Source organism: Clinocottus analis, unplaced genomic scaffold (genome assembly GCF_023055335.1).
Source record: "Clinocottus analis isolate CAN_PGR_092001 unplaced genomic scaffold, fCliAna1.0.p SCAF_9, whole genome shotgun sequence".
NCBI lineage: Eukaryota > Metazoa > Chordata > Actinopteri > Perciformes > Cottidae > Clinocottus > Clinocottus analis.
In genome coordinates this window covers 10379584-10397003 of record NW_027176251.1, presented here as the reverse complement: position 1 = coordinate 10397003, position 17420 = coordinate 10379584, and the positions used below count along the sequence as shown (strand labels likewise).

At 40.3% G+C, this 17420-nt stretch overlaps 1 protein-coding gene across 1 annotated transcript; it reads left to right on the top strand.

The window, feature by feature from the left end:
* Window positions 1-4609: 4609 nt before the first annotated feature.
* On the top strand, window positions 4610-7808 carry LOC137780804 (uncharacterized protein C1orf232). The gene is made up of 4 exons (XM_068569033.1): window positions 4610-4690; window positions 6136-6213; window positions 6434-6540; window positions 7445-7808. Exons 1-4 carry the CDS (start codon window positions 4610-4612, stop codon window positions 7806-7808), a joined length of 630 nt encoding a protein of 209 aa, XP_068425134.1.
* The last annotated feature ends 9612 nt before the right edge of the window (window positions 7809-17420 follow it).

Sequence of the window (17420 nt, the reverse complement as noted above, 5' to 3'; positions counted from 1 at the left end):
TAAACTATGCACGTCACTATATTTCAGATGCAAATATTGTACTTTGATTTACTCTGCTTAATTTACTAGTCTGCAAAAATGACTTATCACTCTCAGTTAGAAACATTTTACACAGAAATCCAATGATGAGCGATTTAAATCTGATCCATATTTGGAGAGTAAATTACCCAAAATTAAATCTTAAAATTAGCTCTGCCTTGACTACATCCAATTATTATTATTTCTTAAAATATGGTAGGTAATTATTTGTTTTTACACATGGGTAATAATGCAAACATACAAATATAGCAATATCATATAGGCCATAGGCTCAATCCCCATTATGTTACATTCTTTGGCAATAGATAGGGACTTAACAGACATTTAATTATTTTTAAATATTTAAAAATGTCCACTTTAATGTGATTTATCTCTAGACATTCCTTGCTGCAGGAATAACCTTACTGGAGAACTTAACTGTAGCTTGAGAGGTCAGCATAACTCTCCACCATCTCCCCTCCATCCACATCCCCCACGTAGCGCTCCAGGCGGCACTGTGCTTGGACAAAAGAGTTTGAATGGATTTGTCCAGCCTTCTTTCCTTTTGTCCAGAGGATTAGTTTCCCCTGAATCCAAATCTTCATTATTTTTGTTGGGAAGGATCTTTAGGCGCTCGTATGCTTTTACATTCAAATGTCCTACTCCGATGACAGTTTGGGAGGTAATGCCTCGGCGGTTGTTGTAGTTTCCTTCAGGTGACTTTGGACTGGCTTGCATGTTGACACTGTGGCAAGTGCACTTGTATCTGCATATCATGCATTTGCACTGTGTGTTCTGTACATTCTGTTCCATATATCTGAAACACTGGAGGACAGCTTCGCTCACTGTCACCCTCTAGAGGTCCATAAAGGGCGGTCACACTAATAACACAACACCAAACAAGGATGCATCACATGCATACGACACACATGCATATATGAACTCAGGCCCCTGCAGACATTAGCATGGAGTTTGGTTCATATTAACGATGGGAAGGAAGTATAAGTGTTTGTTCAGCACTCTTCTTTGTCGCTTAGTTATACACAACTTAGCGACAAAGAAGAGTGCTTCTTGGTTGTCTTAAATCATCCCCAGATAATCCTTATTATTTTTTTAAATCACCATGTGTCAGTAACAGTCACACATTGAGATTCATAATCTGTATCCAGCACAAGCAAGAAGTGAACATGCAATTATTTCTGGAAACATTATACTTTAAATAGTTTGCTCATGTTCAGATACGGACTGCTGTGAGAACAAGGTCATACCCCACAGTCACAGAGAAGTTTGAACTGGAAGCTATAAACCAATAACTCAACAGCTGACTGTTCGACAGAATAAAGAATGATAATCAAATAAAGCAGTCACATTCAGGATTACTTCACAATGACATTTTTAAGGTCTATTTTCAAACTAACATGACATTTAGTTTATATAATCAGTGAAGCACTAAAAAAGTTAATTGTTTATTCTTTTTAGATTCATTTTTTCTAATTTGTTATAAATCCCTTTTCTTTTTGTGATTTTGTCTAAGTCCTGACACCTTTCTTCTCTATTTTACTTTGTTTGCTTTTAGATTGTACCATGAGGTGGCCATGAGGGTCAAAACGTAAAAGTTGTGGTGTTTTGACCCTCCGGGCCACCGTATAAAACTGTGCGCGAAGGCATTGCCTACAAGGAGACAATGCGGGGTGTGAGATTAAGCCTGCTATCTTTGCTGTCTTTTTGTGGTCTTCCTATAAAACACCCCACACCTAAAAGGAGGAAGACGAGAGATACACCCAATGAGATAAATATTTGCAAATATGCATTTTATATCTATAACATGTAAATATATATCTTCATGTGTGTACCTCTCCTTCTCCCTTTTTGTCTATTTGCATGCATATATATTTAGATATAGGCAAGGCATTCACATTTGTGTATTTTTTATATTGTATTTATTCTTTTTTAGTAGTTAAATATCTCCCTCACTACTTTATATCAGCACTAGCACATGCTTACATGATAATGAAGTCACGTTAATAATCACTGCACATCTAGTTCACGCTTTCTTACGTCATCCAAAACCAGCTGCTCAACGCTGTAACTGTAAAGGACTTTAGAGCCCCCTTGTGGTAAACAGTGGTATGTTTCCTCATTGGATGTTTCCCATGTAAAAAGCAAATACTCGGTAGTAATTGATAAGAAAATACCAGTGGAAGTGAAAGTAAGAGGTAATATGGAGGCTACACTTGTTCAAGGTCAGGGACTATTAGCAGAGATTTAAAAATAGTTCACATGAATTTATTTTGTTGATTTAAATGAGCATGTTGATTAATGACTTTGAAGAATAATTAATTGAACATAATATTTGTCTCTCTCCCCAATGTAGTTCTACTTATTGATACTATCGTGTGAACGTAAAAGTGCGCAGAAAACGTAACACCAGTTCTGTTAAAGCAGAAACCGACCCATTAATTCAAGAAATGCTAACAGAAAGCTAACAGAAAAAGGTTAAATTATGGACATTATTTGCACAATGATCATTCACACACTCTGAAAGTAGTGATGGACAGCAACTTATATTACTTATATTTCTACATTCTTTCATTCCTGCTACTTTTACTCTGCTACATTTATTTGATAGCTATGATTGCTAGTTACTTTACATTTACATTAAGATTTTACCCAATCATAAGAACATCGTATACAATGATGCTTTGTAATATATTTAACTTCAACTACTATCTATGATTAGATGCAGATATGTACGTATGTATGTATGTGTGTGTGTGTGTGTGTATATATATATATATATCTATATCTATATATCTATATATCTATCTATCTATCTATCTATATATATATATATATATATATATATATATATATATATATATATATAGATATATATATATATATATCTATATATATATATATATATATATATATATATATATATATATATATATATATATATATATGAATGCACTTTAAATACACACTTAGTAGACTTTTTTACTAGCTTTGTTTATGCAAAGGTCCTGCCTGACAAAATGCTCTAAACATTTTTGCGTAGGTTACTGTGTGGTGTGTTACTACATGGTGTAAATACTGGGTGTGTCTTTTCCACTGTGAAACATGAGCTGCTCCAGCCTAAAACAAACTGGCTCGTCTTCAAATAACAGACATCCATCAGTTTGTGTGCACGGACGCGTCGTCCATAGAACTGCATTCATAATTCAGGTTGATCTTATGGATCTGGCCGACCTCACAGCTTCATTGCCGTGCAGCGGTACGGTAAACAAAACCAGGGACAGGAGAGCTATACGACGAGTTAGATCAAATTTCTCTGATGAATCAAGATTATTCTTCAGGCGAATTTGCTTAGATTTACATAAATGTACAGCAAGTACTGCACTCCTATTTTTATAGTCGATATAGAGTTTTGCTTTAATTATTGCTGCAGTAAAATAGATAATTGAGACATATTCTTACTTTTGATGTAGCTTTTTCCGGGCAAGTATGCCAAACATTTGTGTATTTCTGTCCTCGGCTGTATTGTGGTGGGTGGCTGGTTGAAACTCAATCAGTCATCAAAACTTTATACATCTCTCTTTATCTACACGACACTCGCCGGCCCTCTCAGATTGCCAAGAGACCTGTAACCCCAAAAAAAAGAAAAGAAAGAAAAACTTTGCGGTGAACCTGAAACTGATGGGTGGAGGATGACTTGCAAGGAAGTGGTTATAACAGTGGCGTTGTGTGGTGAGATGGTATTATTGTGAGCATCCATGAATAAACTGCAGCTATGAGCGTGTGTCTGTTATGTGGGACTTACAGATCAGATAACAAGTTGTGAACAAATGTTTCCAAAAAAGGTTTCTGTCTGCTGAGGTACATTCTGAAGAGTTCACCTCCAACTTTGATGGAAACTGCTAATTTTGAATGAGGGTTTAGCATAGAGCATAAAAAAACATTTGAGCATAATCATGTCAATACTGTGCATGTCATGTATGTGTGTGTGTGTGTGTGTGTGTGTGTGTGTGTGTGTGTGTGTGTGTGTGTGTGTGTGTGTGCGTATGCATCACGGTTACAGGAGCCAGTCTACCAACACTGGCTGACAATGGACCTCTGGCTCTGGGAAAGAGACCCTCTGAAATATACATGAGGAAATCCACACCTGTTTCCAGGTAACCAAGGCAGGGATTCTGAACCGTGACGCTGAATTCACTGTGCGTGTGTGTGTGTGTGTTGTGTGTGTGCGTTTGTGTGTGTACACTTGCGTGGTTGCATCCAGCACAGCTTCCTAGCTTTACCTGTTCAGACACTCTGTGGGAACGAAAGCAGCCGTCAACTCCGCTTGCGTGACGAGACCGACGTTACCAGAGTGGGAGAGACGCTATGAAACCCAGCCGGCCTCGCTGCTGAACTGGTTCTCGGCCCTGCTGAGGTGCGAAGAACCTTTTACGCATGAAACAGGTCGAAGTCGGCCTACCTGAGACGAGCCGAAGGCTGGAAGCGGAGACTTGGTGGAGGGTGGACCACAGAGGCAGAAAGAGGTCTTCAGAGGTCTCGCCCTGAGTGTTGAGCATCTCTTTGTGCAAGTATGAATCCAGTGTGGAAAGTCTATAAGAGCAAAGTGCTGAAGACTCTCAACCCTGAGTATGAGGAGGACACTCCTGAAGAGGTACAGAGTTTACCACTTTCTCCATCTTACTGATTTAAATGGATGTGATAAAGAGTCAGAAAGTTGAAGTGGTTGTCCGAACAGAAGTCAGAAAGTCACTGGGTTGGTTCGGTTTGCTGATGTTTTATTCATCACTGGGTCAGAGGAGCTCGCTTGGCTGTTTTGTTTTCTGTGCAAAAGGAACTTTTCAGGCAGAAGTTATGTCTACTCAATACTTCTTGTTGTGTATTTTGGCATTTTTGACTGAATTATTAACTGATGAAATAGTTAATATTGATGAACATATCTTCTGTTTCCAGTGTCAAAGTGTAAAACTGGAGCAGATGTATTAACAGCTTCAATAAAGCAGTTTGTAGCTGAAGTATTTATCATCAAGGCAAATTATCAGTGGTGGAAAGTAACTTAGCAGCACATTTCATTAAGTTCTATACCATTTTTAAATATTTCCATTGTATGCTACTTCTTATTTTGGCCCAATAAACTATATAACACTCGTTACAATTACATCTTCAATTTTACTGTTGAAGATTAGACTAATCACCAATCTGACATTTCCTCTGGTAACAGTAACAGATGGCTTCATTTGAATAATTGCTCAAGGTAAAAGTCAACAATATTTTACAAAAAAAAGATAATTAAAAAAAGGTTCAATAAATTAATAAAGATTTGTGTAGCAGAAGATTGTTTTTCTCATGACCCCCCAGATTTAATTTGCAGTTGGAACCACTGGACATACCAAACTGTATAGAAAGTGATTAAAAGTAGCTCCACCTTCACCTGCTACATTAGTAGACTTCCAATGGAGTATTCAACATTGTTGTACTTGTACTTTAACTTCAGTATCTGTCTATGTCCACTTCTTCCACTGGTTTACGCGGCCTCATTGCAACACCTGTACTCCATCCAAGGTTTAGGACCAACGAAACAGACACAGTGTTGCGTTGACCCAGATCTGTGTAGGTCTCAGAAACTGGATCCTGCACGGGAGCTGAACAAACGGATTAGTTGGCATTCATTCGTGTCAGTCATTCGACTGACTGACACGGGGCCGACAGATTCAAACTGTGGTCTCTTATCGTGCCACGGCATCCACAAATCCACAGGGATGACAGGGAGCACTGTGTGAGATAGTTTCCATTTGGAGGATCGTGCTGAGCTGCTATTTGAGTCCACATTGCTCAATGCACATTTATGAACACAGCTAAAGCGCATCACCATGTTCTCATGTCAAAACATACACTGGGGTGGAAATACTGTTTGAAAGCCGCCATTGACTTCTGTATTTGTGATAAACATTTTTTTAGGGTCTAGGTCTGGGTTTTCTACAGCTTGTAGTATCCACATTTTGCACTAGATGGTGCACAAATCCTGTGCATCTGCATTCACGTCGGGACGTCACCTGCACAGGTACATCCATTTTGTCTTTCATGTGTCTGCCATTGCAGGTCACAGAGGTGGAGAATGATGTCAGTCCCATGCAGGAGGATGAGGGACCCAACGCGGTGTCCCAGCTGGCCAAGAAAGTAAGTCAACGGATACGTTCAGAATCCTAAATCTGTGAAACGTAGTACACGTCCTCAGTGTTGTGTCAGTGCAGATGAATATCATAATAAGTGGATGAAAGGTAATAAAAAGTCTTCCTCAAGTATTAGAAGACCCTTATTCGACTGATCCTCTGAAACCAACTCAATGTATCACTACCTTGACCTTTGACCCCGCGTGTGTGTTTGGTTGTCTGTCCAGATGCAGGGGGCTGGGACTAAAAGCTGGAACAGACTATCATCTCTCTTCAACAAAGAGGATGAACACCAGCTTCTAGAGGAGACTGAGAGCCCACCAGTCGCCGACCAGTGAGGGGAAATCTTTCTCTTTTGTTAACATCTGTCCTCTTTCTCCCTGGACGGATGTCATTCTCGCATCTTGTATCCTTGGGGGTGTACACCTTGTACCTGTGGGGTTTATGTCAGTCAAATTGGGCTGGTGGGTTGGACATTTGTATATCGTTTCTAGTATAATGAGCTCACTCACAAGCTGAATGACAAAAAAGTAAATTATAACAAAATCTAGTTAAAATGTAAACTTTGATTTGGTGCAACTTTACATTTCGCAAAAACTTTAAAGATTAATAGACTTCTAGGTTGACTATTCCCTTGACAACATTTACTGTAATTTAAATATATTAAAAGCAGAAGATTGGGGAAATATCCGCTTATTTCTTTCCGCTCGTCACTATACTTACAAGTCTGTCTAAATATGAAACTACAGTCAGGTTCGCTTAGCTTAGCATAAAGACTGGAAACAGGGGGGAACTGCTAACCTGGCAGTCTGAAAGTGAGAAAATCCAACTAGCATCACCTCTAAAGCTCACTGAATAACCCGAGACTGACAATATATACAGTATATATGGAATATACTATAATATGATTCAGAGGTGCTACTTTGAACAGAGCCAGGCTAGCTGTTTGCCCCAGTTCGCTGTCTTCATGTTCAGCTAAGATAACTCTGACTGTAGCTTATTGAGGACAACTAACTCACCAAAAGAAAGTGCATGAAGTCAAACTGCAGTCAAACCTAATTTTTGACCTATTTATCTTTGTTGTTTCTTTCTCCAGACCGGTTCTGCCTCCTTTGTTCGATTTAAACCACAGTCATCTAGCAGTGTGCCGTTATAAAGAGTATAGAGTATAATCTAAAATCAGAAAACATGTAGTTGACGATCATGTGTTTACCCCACCGCTTTCTCTGAATCCTCAGTCCACTTGCAATGAAGCCGGAGACGCCTCCTCGCCCCTCTAAGCGCACAGCGATCTGGGATAGCTTTGCAGCCAACTGGGCTGCCAAGAAGCAGGCGGAAGCTGCCGCTGCCGCTGCCGCTGCTGCTGCAGCCAACGAGGCCGGAGCAGGTCAGAGTGAGGAGGGGGTGACAGAGGCCGGAGGGGAGCAGAGCCAGGGTGGGCAGATCCCTCAGGAAGAGGAGAGTGCAGAAGGAGGAGAAGGACGGAGCAGCAACAACAGCTTCTCCAAATACGTCTCTCTGGGAGGAGGGAGCGAGGACTCGTCCTTCAAGTGGAACTTTGTCACCAGCAAGCTGGCAGAGCTGAAGACGAAGAGCAACTAGCTGCTCATGATGAAGGAATCTGCAGAGTACAAACAATATGAGGAAGAGGTTGAATGTAGGAATATGGAGGAAGTTGAGCAGGCGGCTATATGACACACAGGATGTCCTGTAACTGAACTGTACAGCTCTTGTAGAAGTCCCTTTTTATCTGAATTTAAATGTCTTTTACAGCTACATCACAATGAACAAAAGAATCCCTTTTAGGCCCACGTGCTCCCACCACACAAATAGATAACAGATTAGAATGATTCTTTTGTATTTCATCTTTATGAGCAAGAATGGATTATAATATAAAAGAGGGCATATTTCAAACCTCCTGGAGGACACAAAGTCATGACACGGTGATACTTTGGAATATACAAATACATACTTCTTCTCTACTTTTAGAGAATAACATGAGTGTACTCCACAAAGGGGACTTCTACAATTACTTGTACTGAAGAGAGAGAGAGTCACGCTAATTGATGAAATTCTTTATTATTTACAGATGAGGTGAGTGAGCGCTGCATAGCCTACTGAGCTCGTTGTCTCTTTACCAGCTTGAGACGCAGCAGCTGACAGTGTAACAGCTGATCCTTCAGGTTCAGGTAAAGGCAACTGATGTATTTATTTATCCTCTGTTTAATCTGTTATATTGGCTGTACAATACAGCTCTTCCTTCGGGTTGCATGGAGATGACTACTACTCCCAAAGTGCTTTTCAAACCACGAAAAGGGGGCCTTCATTTCTGTCAGCAAACTTGATCTAATCTATAGTTTAGTAAAACCGGATTAGGAGATTAAAGGCAGTGATAACTGGATTAGTTGAGGATTATCTCATTTAACCTGCGCAGAGGGCAGAGGATTATAGTGAAGGGATTTGGCCGAGCCATGTAACTATTACATATTACAAGTGTTTATGAACCACGTTTTCTCTCCTGGGTGTCATGGAGGGCAAATGTGTTGCACAATTATATGACGTGAAATGAGAAGTGTGTGTCTGTGTGTGTGTGTGTGTGTGTGTGGTAAGATAATGTCAGGTGCACTGACATGATGACTTAACTGACCTAAGCGTTTTTAACATTCCTAATTTTGTGACATGCAAGAATACGGTTTTAAATATTATTTTATCTCAGATTATGGTTTGTGTCTTGTATGTTTGAATCTGTTGTTTTGTTTTTTTCGGGTATGCTATAATAAAAGACTCCTGCACTAAAAGTTCTGAGAAAGCATGAATGAGTAAATGTACATATTCTTTCTTTCTTTCTTCTCCCTTTTGGCTCAACAAAACACATTCACTAAACAAATTCAAAATGAGAAGAAATCGTTTTTTTTGTCCAAAGAGTTGCTCAGACAACAATCTCTAAAGGTTTACTTCATAGGTGTCAAGAAAATGCTCTGTTTTTATTGCTAATGTTCGGACTTTATAGTGGTACAAATAGTTACTGCATTTTAACGGTTTGACATTCAACACATCATTTTAAAACACTTTTAAAACCATTTATTTCTTCAAAAGTGTAACCTTTGTTTCACCAGTCACAAACAGTGGTTCATATTTCTTTCTTAATTTTTAGTTTGGGGTATTTCTTCCTCTTTGCTTCGAAACAATAGCACATCTCATATAGAAATAAAACATGTTTGAAATAAATAATAGGAGAAAAATAAACAGTTGCATGTAACACACTCCATATTTTCAGGTTTTATTCTTTTTCTTTTGCCTAATAAGTCCCCAGCCTCAGACTCACAGATCTGTTTCTAGTGTGCTGCTTGACTCGCTGGGCTATAAAGGCGGACAGGACTGCAGACACCAAGTCTTTTTGGTTGTTTAAAAGCTTTCCTTGACTTTGGTCTGCGTCTCCAGTTGCATCGGAGCTGCCCAGTCTGTTGCTCCTCCCACCAGCAGGGGGCTCTCTTTCCCTTCTGAATGTAAAACATGATTCTCTATTTAATATATTGTCACACTGCCTGTCTCTCCATCACATACACACTTAAGCCTTTATGGTGGAGCCAAAAATATTGACTTCTGTCAATAATACTCCGATCTCTCTTTTCCTTCACCTCCTTTGTTTCCGTTCGTTCCCTGATCTACACCCATTTCCTCTGCAACGTGCCATGTTTCCTCAGATACAACACTGTTTCCTTTTCAATTCAGCGGTCTTTGTTGACATTTCCATTTAATTTTGACAGTACGCCCAATAAAAGTAAAAGATTATTTGACCAGCCTCCATTTTTTCTCTGAGCTTCTGGTGTCAGTGAGATTTCAGGCTGTCATGGTGTATCCTGTGAAGCTCGATGAGTCTCAGTAGTTTCGTCCAGACTTCCACAGTTGTCAGTCTCAGTTTAACTCAGAACAGATCTCGCTCTACTCACAACTCTTGTTGGATATATTTATGTAACTCACCCAGATTCTGTTTCAGAGGCCATATAACAAGCCCGGTGAGGTAAATCTATTCCACAGAAGCTGATTTTAATCATGAGAGTGGCTTGTTTGGGTGAAGGCTGAAGCATCCTGCGGACTATTTGATGCTTGTGTGCACTTCTTCGCTCCATGTTGGAGAGTTTCACTACACCAACACTCAGCGGAGGTCAGCTCCTTCCATGCTGTACTTGTACTATATATGTTGTGTTGAATTGAAAATGGAAAGTAAACAGCTGTAATAGGAAAAACTGAAGGAACTCCTTTAAAGGCAGTAAAGGTTTGAAGTATCTCTTTTTTTTTTAAACTAAGAGCACGCATATAAGTTAGTGCATCTTCAAAGAACAGTTTTTACATTGATGGCTTTTCTGCATGGAGATTACTATTTATATGTTATGGTTATGATCTGGTTGCTGAATAATAACTTGTTACTGTTTTACATTGATCAAATGTGACAAACCTGCCTGATTAGCCTTCATTTCAGGACTCTTTCAAACTGTGCTTGATTGTCATCAACGTCCGTCACTTAAACTCATACCGCCAAGCGATTTGACCGAGCCTCTCTCCATACATTTATTCGGCATTCATTTGGCAGACCCAAAATTGATTCACATTATCTGTCCGACATTCTCCACATCAGAATTGGTGTTCAGGATGGCAGACATTTGAAATCGCGTTCTGACATGTCAGGAGGAGCTCGGGATCAGACCATCAACCCTCATGCCGATTTCACTCTTGTGGATGAAAATTTAAGTCCTTAAAACATCAAACTCTCTGGTGCTCACACACTCCCCCGAAGGTGTCAGCTTTCGTCTGTCTCTTCCAACAGGTGTTAAGCAGTACGTCACCCTGTCTCTCTGATTCAGGGGCCTTTGCCATTTGGCTCACTTCTATATTACAAACATTTTCCTGCTCCCTCCTACACGGAAAAACACTCTCTTCTTTTTCCCGCTGATGAACAACGATGACTGAACTGCTTCGCACCTTGCCCCGGGCTCTGTTGCACACACTGTAATTACTACAAACAAAAGCAGCCCACAATGCTGTGTGAGCCTGAGTTTAATTGTTGCACATAGCCCACGATGCTTTTCTTCCACTCTTCTCGCTCATATGGATGAGAGATGGTAAGTAGAAGAATACAAGTTTTATGTGTTTATAAGCATTGCTGTCTTTTGTCGTGGGATTACATTTGTAATAATGATGATGAATGGCGATATGGAAACAGTTTAATGCTATGAAGGTGTTGTATATGATAAGTGCTTTTATATCACATTTTTAAGCTAAGTGCATAACTTTAGACTAGCTAAATACACAAGAAAAACCTAAAATAGATTTGTATCATACAGAGATGCTTTCGGAGGGAGATTTGGTTATCCACAAAACTCATATCTTTGTTACTGAAATAAAGAAAGGAAAACATCACATGAGGTCAGCGGGACCATTTTAGAGACACAAGTGCAGAAAGGCGAATTTGGGTCAAACTACCATGTGATTATGTTGTAAGTTGAAGTTGTATTTCCAGCGTCTGTCCCTTTGTGACTCCTCTTGGCTAACGAGTCAGAAATCAGCAGCCAAAGTAAGCGGACTCTGCCAGCTTTGGGGAAGTTTGTCTTCGAGATTACAGCTTGAACTCTTGATGTATGTATGTATGTATGTATGTATGTATGTATGTATGTATGTATGTATGTATGTATGTATGTATGTATGTATGTATGTATGTATGTATGTATGTATGTATGTCTCTATGTCTGTATGTATGCAATAGCATCAGTTGGTGAGAAACTTGCATAAAAATGTTGCCACCGAGGTGTCGTCTTTTTTGTGAAATCTGAGATCAGAAGAGCAGTCGGCGAGGTGATTTAAAGGGGATGTTAAAGATGACTTTAAACCTCACACACATTTCTTACATAAACGCCCTCACAGACAGACAGACATGTCTGGCAGCACTCAGGTATGACGACTGCGTCTTAACAGACACTCTGACTCACACACTTGCGGCTGTGAAGATGTACACAAAAAACATGCTGTCTGAGGATCCTCTGAAACTTACCTACAACTGCCACACCTGCTCGAGACAAGAATGTGGCAACTAGTCTGTGGAGTGTGCACACGCTCACAAACATATAAAAATCTGAAAAGACTCGCAAAAGGACTGTAATGCCATTGTTCGTTCTCCCCTGCGGCACATTGGATTTGACATTAAATGTCTATGACGGTAGAAAGAGCTGACTTTTAAAGAGGTTAGCCCTCTTTGGACTCCCAAGGAGTTTTGTTCCTAACTGGCCAGGAGAGTTCTCTGACCTCTGTTCAACTAAACCTGCATTTCACCTGCGGAAGGACTCGACTAAAGGACAAAGTTCCTCAAAACAAGCAAGACGGGAGAACGGAAGGGCAGCACCATACAAGTTTGATGTCAAACAGCAATTACTTCATCTTAATTTATTTTAAAGGCTAGAATTCCTACAGCTACATTTAGGTATGAACCAACCGGCTGCTTGAACATGGCGTCTGATCCCGAGGCATCTTTCAGCATCTGTAAGTGACCCAACAGGGGTGACCCAACTCAAAGTTTGACTTCCAAGTATAAAATAACGTGAATCTTCCAGTGATGTCCCACATCCATGAGCCCATCCCCGGCACTCGGTATCAGGTTCATTCACATGAACGAATGTACCTCTGAATCAATAGCGATGAATAAGTTCCTATGTTGGCGCTGGGAATTTGGTTTATCTCTAGAATTTAGAACTCTTTATCTTCATCTTTAGCCACTGAGTTACAGACATCTGTCTCCCTGTGTGCGTCTCTTTTGGCCCAATTGCATCACGTGACAAACCCAGTAGTTGAATTTCCACCGTTTGACCATGATGTAAAAATCCCTCTTCCTGGGTACTTGAAGTAATAATCGACAAAGACATAGTATCCAGGGGAAACGGAGGAGTAATTTTTCCGGAGTTACTATTATTTTCCTCTAAAAGAATCATAAATAGCGTAGCCAGTAGAGTAGGAGCAAAGATTCCTATATGGTGAAATCCAGTTCTAGTAAATAATCATCATGAAGAGTTAAATATGAACACTGAATAGAGTAAAACATACTATTAACTCTGAGGCAAGAATATATTTGCTCTATTTAAACTGGAACCAAATGTTATATTTAGAGTACATTATTTTTCACTTTGAGTAAAATTTACTGTATGGAAAAATACTGCAGCCTACAAACACATATATGTAAATAATGTAGATTCTTACAAAAACTGCCTTTTCAAATTTGTTAATGAGGAAATTAGAGCCTGTGTGTGTTTTGGCGAGCGAACGTGACAAACAAAGAGCTCCTTTAACGTACAACCTTGCAAAAGTATTATCTCTTATTTGATTTTCAGTCATACACTGCTACATGCATCATTTGTTTGTGGTGTAAACTCTTATTTGTATTAGATTCAATTTGACCACACATTATGAAACCCCAATGGAGGCTGTTAATCTCTTCTCTAATAGTTCTTCTTGTTTACAGTAATTAAACTAATGTCCCAAAAGCAATGTGGTCATATCTGACTGAATGGACGTGTTGCTGCACAGAGGTCATATTTTCTGGTAGAGGAGTGAGAGCGATTAGCTGTAACTTTGCACCAGACAGCACTCCGATAATTTTATCAACCAAAAGCAGGAGGTACCCTAAACAAACATGCAGCCAAAGCAGTTGCTAATCTCCAGTGTTTGCAGTACGTCTGCAGAGATAAGCAGGAGGCAACTTGATTTTTTCTTTTAAAGTAAGTCTTTACTCTCTATACTGGGTTATTATGACCTCTGTCTTGCAGCCTTGTAACCTTTTTAATCCTCAGGAGATAAGGTGTGGGTCGCTGTTGAAAGTGTGGTTTGGGTTTTGGTTTAATTTAATGAAAGATTTGTCACTTAATACTCCGCATTGGGATGATTAATCCTCAAAGCGGTTACTATTTTGAACATACAGAGCTTAAAATTGTTCAGAACGACAACACAGAAAGATGTTTAATCGTGAGTGATTCGTTTTGAAGAGAACTTCTTCACTCACCACAAAAAAAAAGAAGAAAAAAGAAGTACGATGGTGTTATTTAATTGGCTGAGTCTGTCGCGACTGAAAGGTTTTACAGCGTTTCAGTGGAGGATGGAGGCAGGGAGGTGAATTATTCAAAGACCCACAATTCTCAGTCCCTCACCTCGTGTTAAGGAGGTTCTCACAGGACGTTTCATCCCTCTAATCTACAGGCTCTATCTCAGTTTTGTAATCTCGTGGCTCTTTAGCAACGGATTTGGGACCCGCTTTGAAAAGAAAACCTGCCTCTTATACCACCTTATATTTCCCAGCAGAGGGGTAATCTCTCTGCTAAGCCACCCCTCTGGCCCACCGCAACCCACCAAGAACACAAATACACACACACATATGCACACTCACGCACGTGCACAGGCATGCAAACACAGAAACACACACACACACACACACACACACACACACACACACACACACCCTGCCACCCATCCTCAATCTACATCTCTGTTGAAATCTGATCATCCATCTCCACATGTAGGTCTGTTTCTGTCTGCTCTGAGATTGATTTTCTCTGCAGCTCTTGACGCTCTGACAAGCGCTCAGGGCTTAACGGATTGTCCCATGAGCACAAGTCAATACATTTTCAGTCAGCATGTGTGTGTGTTTTTTTTTGTTAGTATATGTTCAATATATTGATAATATCCGCATAATGTAGGCCACCTACTAAGAGCAGCGCTGAGAGCTGTAGAACATGAGCTGTGGTATTTCCATGCATGACATAGAAAATATAACTGAGCAGCTGAGATGTTTCTAACTCCAAAATTATAGTTTGTGGAGTTATTTTTAAGGGAGCGATATGCCAGAGAGGCCAGTTCTTCATCAATCATACTGCGTTTCAAAGCTGGGCGCTCAGGCTGCTGCTACGGGTGTTTTGGGCACTGTAATAAAAGTGCTTGGGTGTGTGTGAAATCTTTATGTTGTATATTTGGGTATTGTGGCGGCTGGAATGCTAATCGATTCTTTAGCCTTCCACACGGTCTGTGTCAGGCTCAAGTTACTGTTGCTACAGCTGTTTAGGGTCATTGTTCTTTGCTTTTTCTCCCGACCTGCAGCTCCAACCTTTTAAGCCTAAACACACACACACACACACACACACACACACACACACACACACACACACACACACACACACACACACACACACACAGAGCTCATCATGAGAACTGACCAACTCCAGTAAGACACCGAGAAGGTTTTCAGAAAATGGATCTGAATTTTTACGGATGGTGGAGATACAAATTTTTGTCTCTTGTATACTGTATTTGTACTTTAAGTTGTACCAAATATTAAAAATGATGAAGTGATGTCCTTTTGGACAGACTTGGACGTAATCTGCAATCTAATATTAGATGTTTCTTCTTTGACTTTTTTATGTAACATCTGAGATACTTTGTTGTTTTTTGTGCACAGCAAGTCCGGCTAATTGTGTAACAGTGTCAATTTTGGTATCTTTCTGAATCGGCCTATTTAATGAAGAAGCAGAGATTTTATGTGCAGAGGTGTTAAAGGCATAGTTTGACATTTTGGGAAATGGAGGCCCATCTTCTTATCTAAGTCCCGGAAAGAAAAACAACGTATTTTCCAAAATGTCAAACGATGCCTTTAAGGGGTTTAAACTTTTCTCTCAATGTAAAAGTCTTGGAGGAGAGACTGTCATGAAGGGTGCACTCTTATCCCTATTTTTATGATTACTTGTGTCATAACCGATCGTGCATCCATGCCCATCAAATCGAGCCCGGAGGAGCCAGTGGCCCGTAACATAACTAGCCATGTCGGAAATTACTCATTGATGCACAGCTGGAGACTTTACTGCCCTTGTTTCTCATCATGTATGAACAGTGTAGGTATGGAGAACATGCAAGGTTGGAAGGTAACAGAGCAGACATCTATTCACAGCGATGCAGGCTCAAATGGCTCGCCTTACACCCTTCTCTTCCTCCTTTCCTGCAGGAGCCAAGCACATCCCACCGAGCCTGTCATCAAGATGTCATTAAAGCCCCACCAGCACCCCCCGTCTCTCCATTCGGGCAGTCATTCTTTTGCTTTCCCTCCCAACACAAATTCCTCCCGTCCTCCACATGCTGCCTCTCTTTGGAGTCGTGGTGCTTCTGTCCATCTCTATTTCTGACATGGGAATCTGTGGTGTCACAGCCTGTCTGGCCGTGGAGGAGGTGGGGTGAGGAGATGTGGCGGCGTGGACGGTGCCACTTGATAAGCAGTAGATGGAGGCCGTCAGGAGGTAGAGTTATTGTGGGACAAGGCTATTGTGGGGAGTTGGCCTTCATGAGGACTTGTTTGTGTGAATGTGAAACAACTGAATGTTAAAAGTGTTCTCTGACATTATTTCATATCGTGAGATCATGCGCTCACCATGTCTTAGTGAAACAGTGGAGAGGAGTAAAAGTCTGATGTTACGAGGTGAGACCAAAAAAACACACTCATATACACACCCATACACACATGGGCATCATACACTGAAATGTGTTGGCACATATTTGACAGTAAATGTGGTATTTTCCCTGAGTGGAAGTAAAATGGAACAAACATTATACACATAGCACTAATAAAAGGAAACTAAAATGGAAACACAATCATATATACAAGAAAATTGTAGCGTAACATCCATAAAAAATATATATACCACATCCTCTTATTAATGCTCCTCATCACAGGTTCTAGTTGTTTGGCAGATGGTGAAACCTTTTGGAGACTCATGGGAGATTACAGCGGGCCTAATCCTTTCATTCATCTCTGGAGATATTGAATGGAGTGACTAATTGTTCCTTTGGAGGACTTCTACACCTGTGTGAGTGACTCACTAATTGGCAAACACGATACCTGGATCACTCGCGCTTCAAATCCCGCTGAGGAGACACCAGCATCACAGGGCGGGACCCACTCGCCAAAGCTGGCTGTCAGACAATATCAGGTTAATTCAGATTCGGCTGTGGCCTTCACACATGCAGTTTGAAGATGTGACATAGCTTTATGTATCACCTGAGGCACGTTAGAGCAAAACGCTTTCCAAAAGAGAAAAGTCTCCACGATCAGACTGACTGCACAAGGCTGCATAGTTTGCTTTAAGCTCTTAGCTTCGCCTACAATGAATAATACATCACAAAAATGGAAACTTGTCT

What these genes read in the sequence shown, in the direction of transcription:
- LOC137780804 (XM_068569033.1), top strand. Translation starts at nt 4,610, where the DNA reads ATGAATCCAGTGTGGAAAGTCTATAAGAGCAAAGTGCTGAAGACTCTC. An exon ending in TGTCCCAGCTGGCCAAGAAA is followed by an intron (nt 6,214 to 6,433) that starts GTAAGTCAACGG and finishes TTGTCTGTCCAG; the next exon opens with ATGCAGGGGGCTGGGACTAA. An exon ending in AGCCCACCAGTCGCCGACCA is followed by an intron (nt 6,541 to 7,444) that starts GTGAGGGGAAAT and finishes CTGAATCCTCAG; the next exon opens with TCCACTTGCAATGAAGCCGG.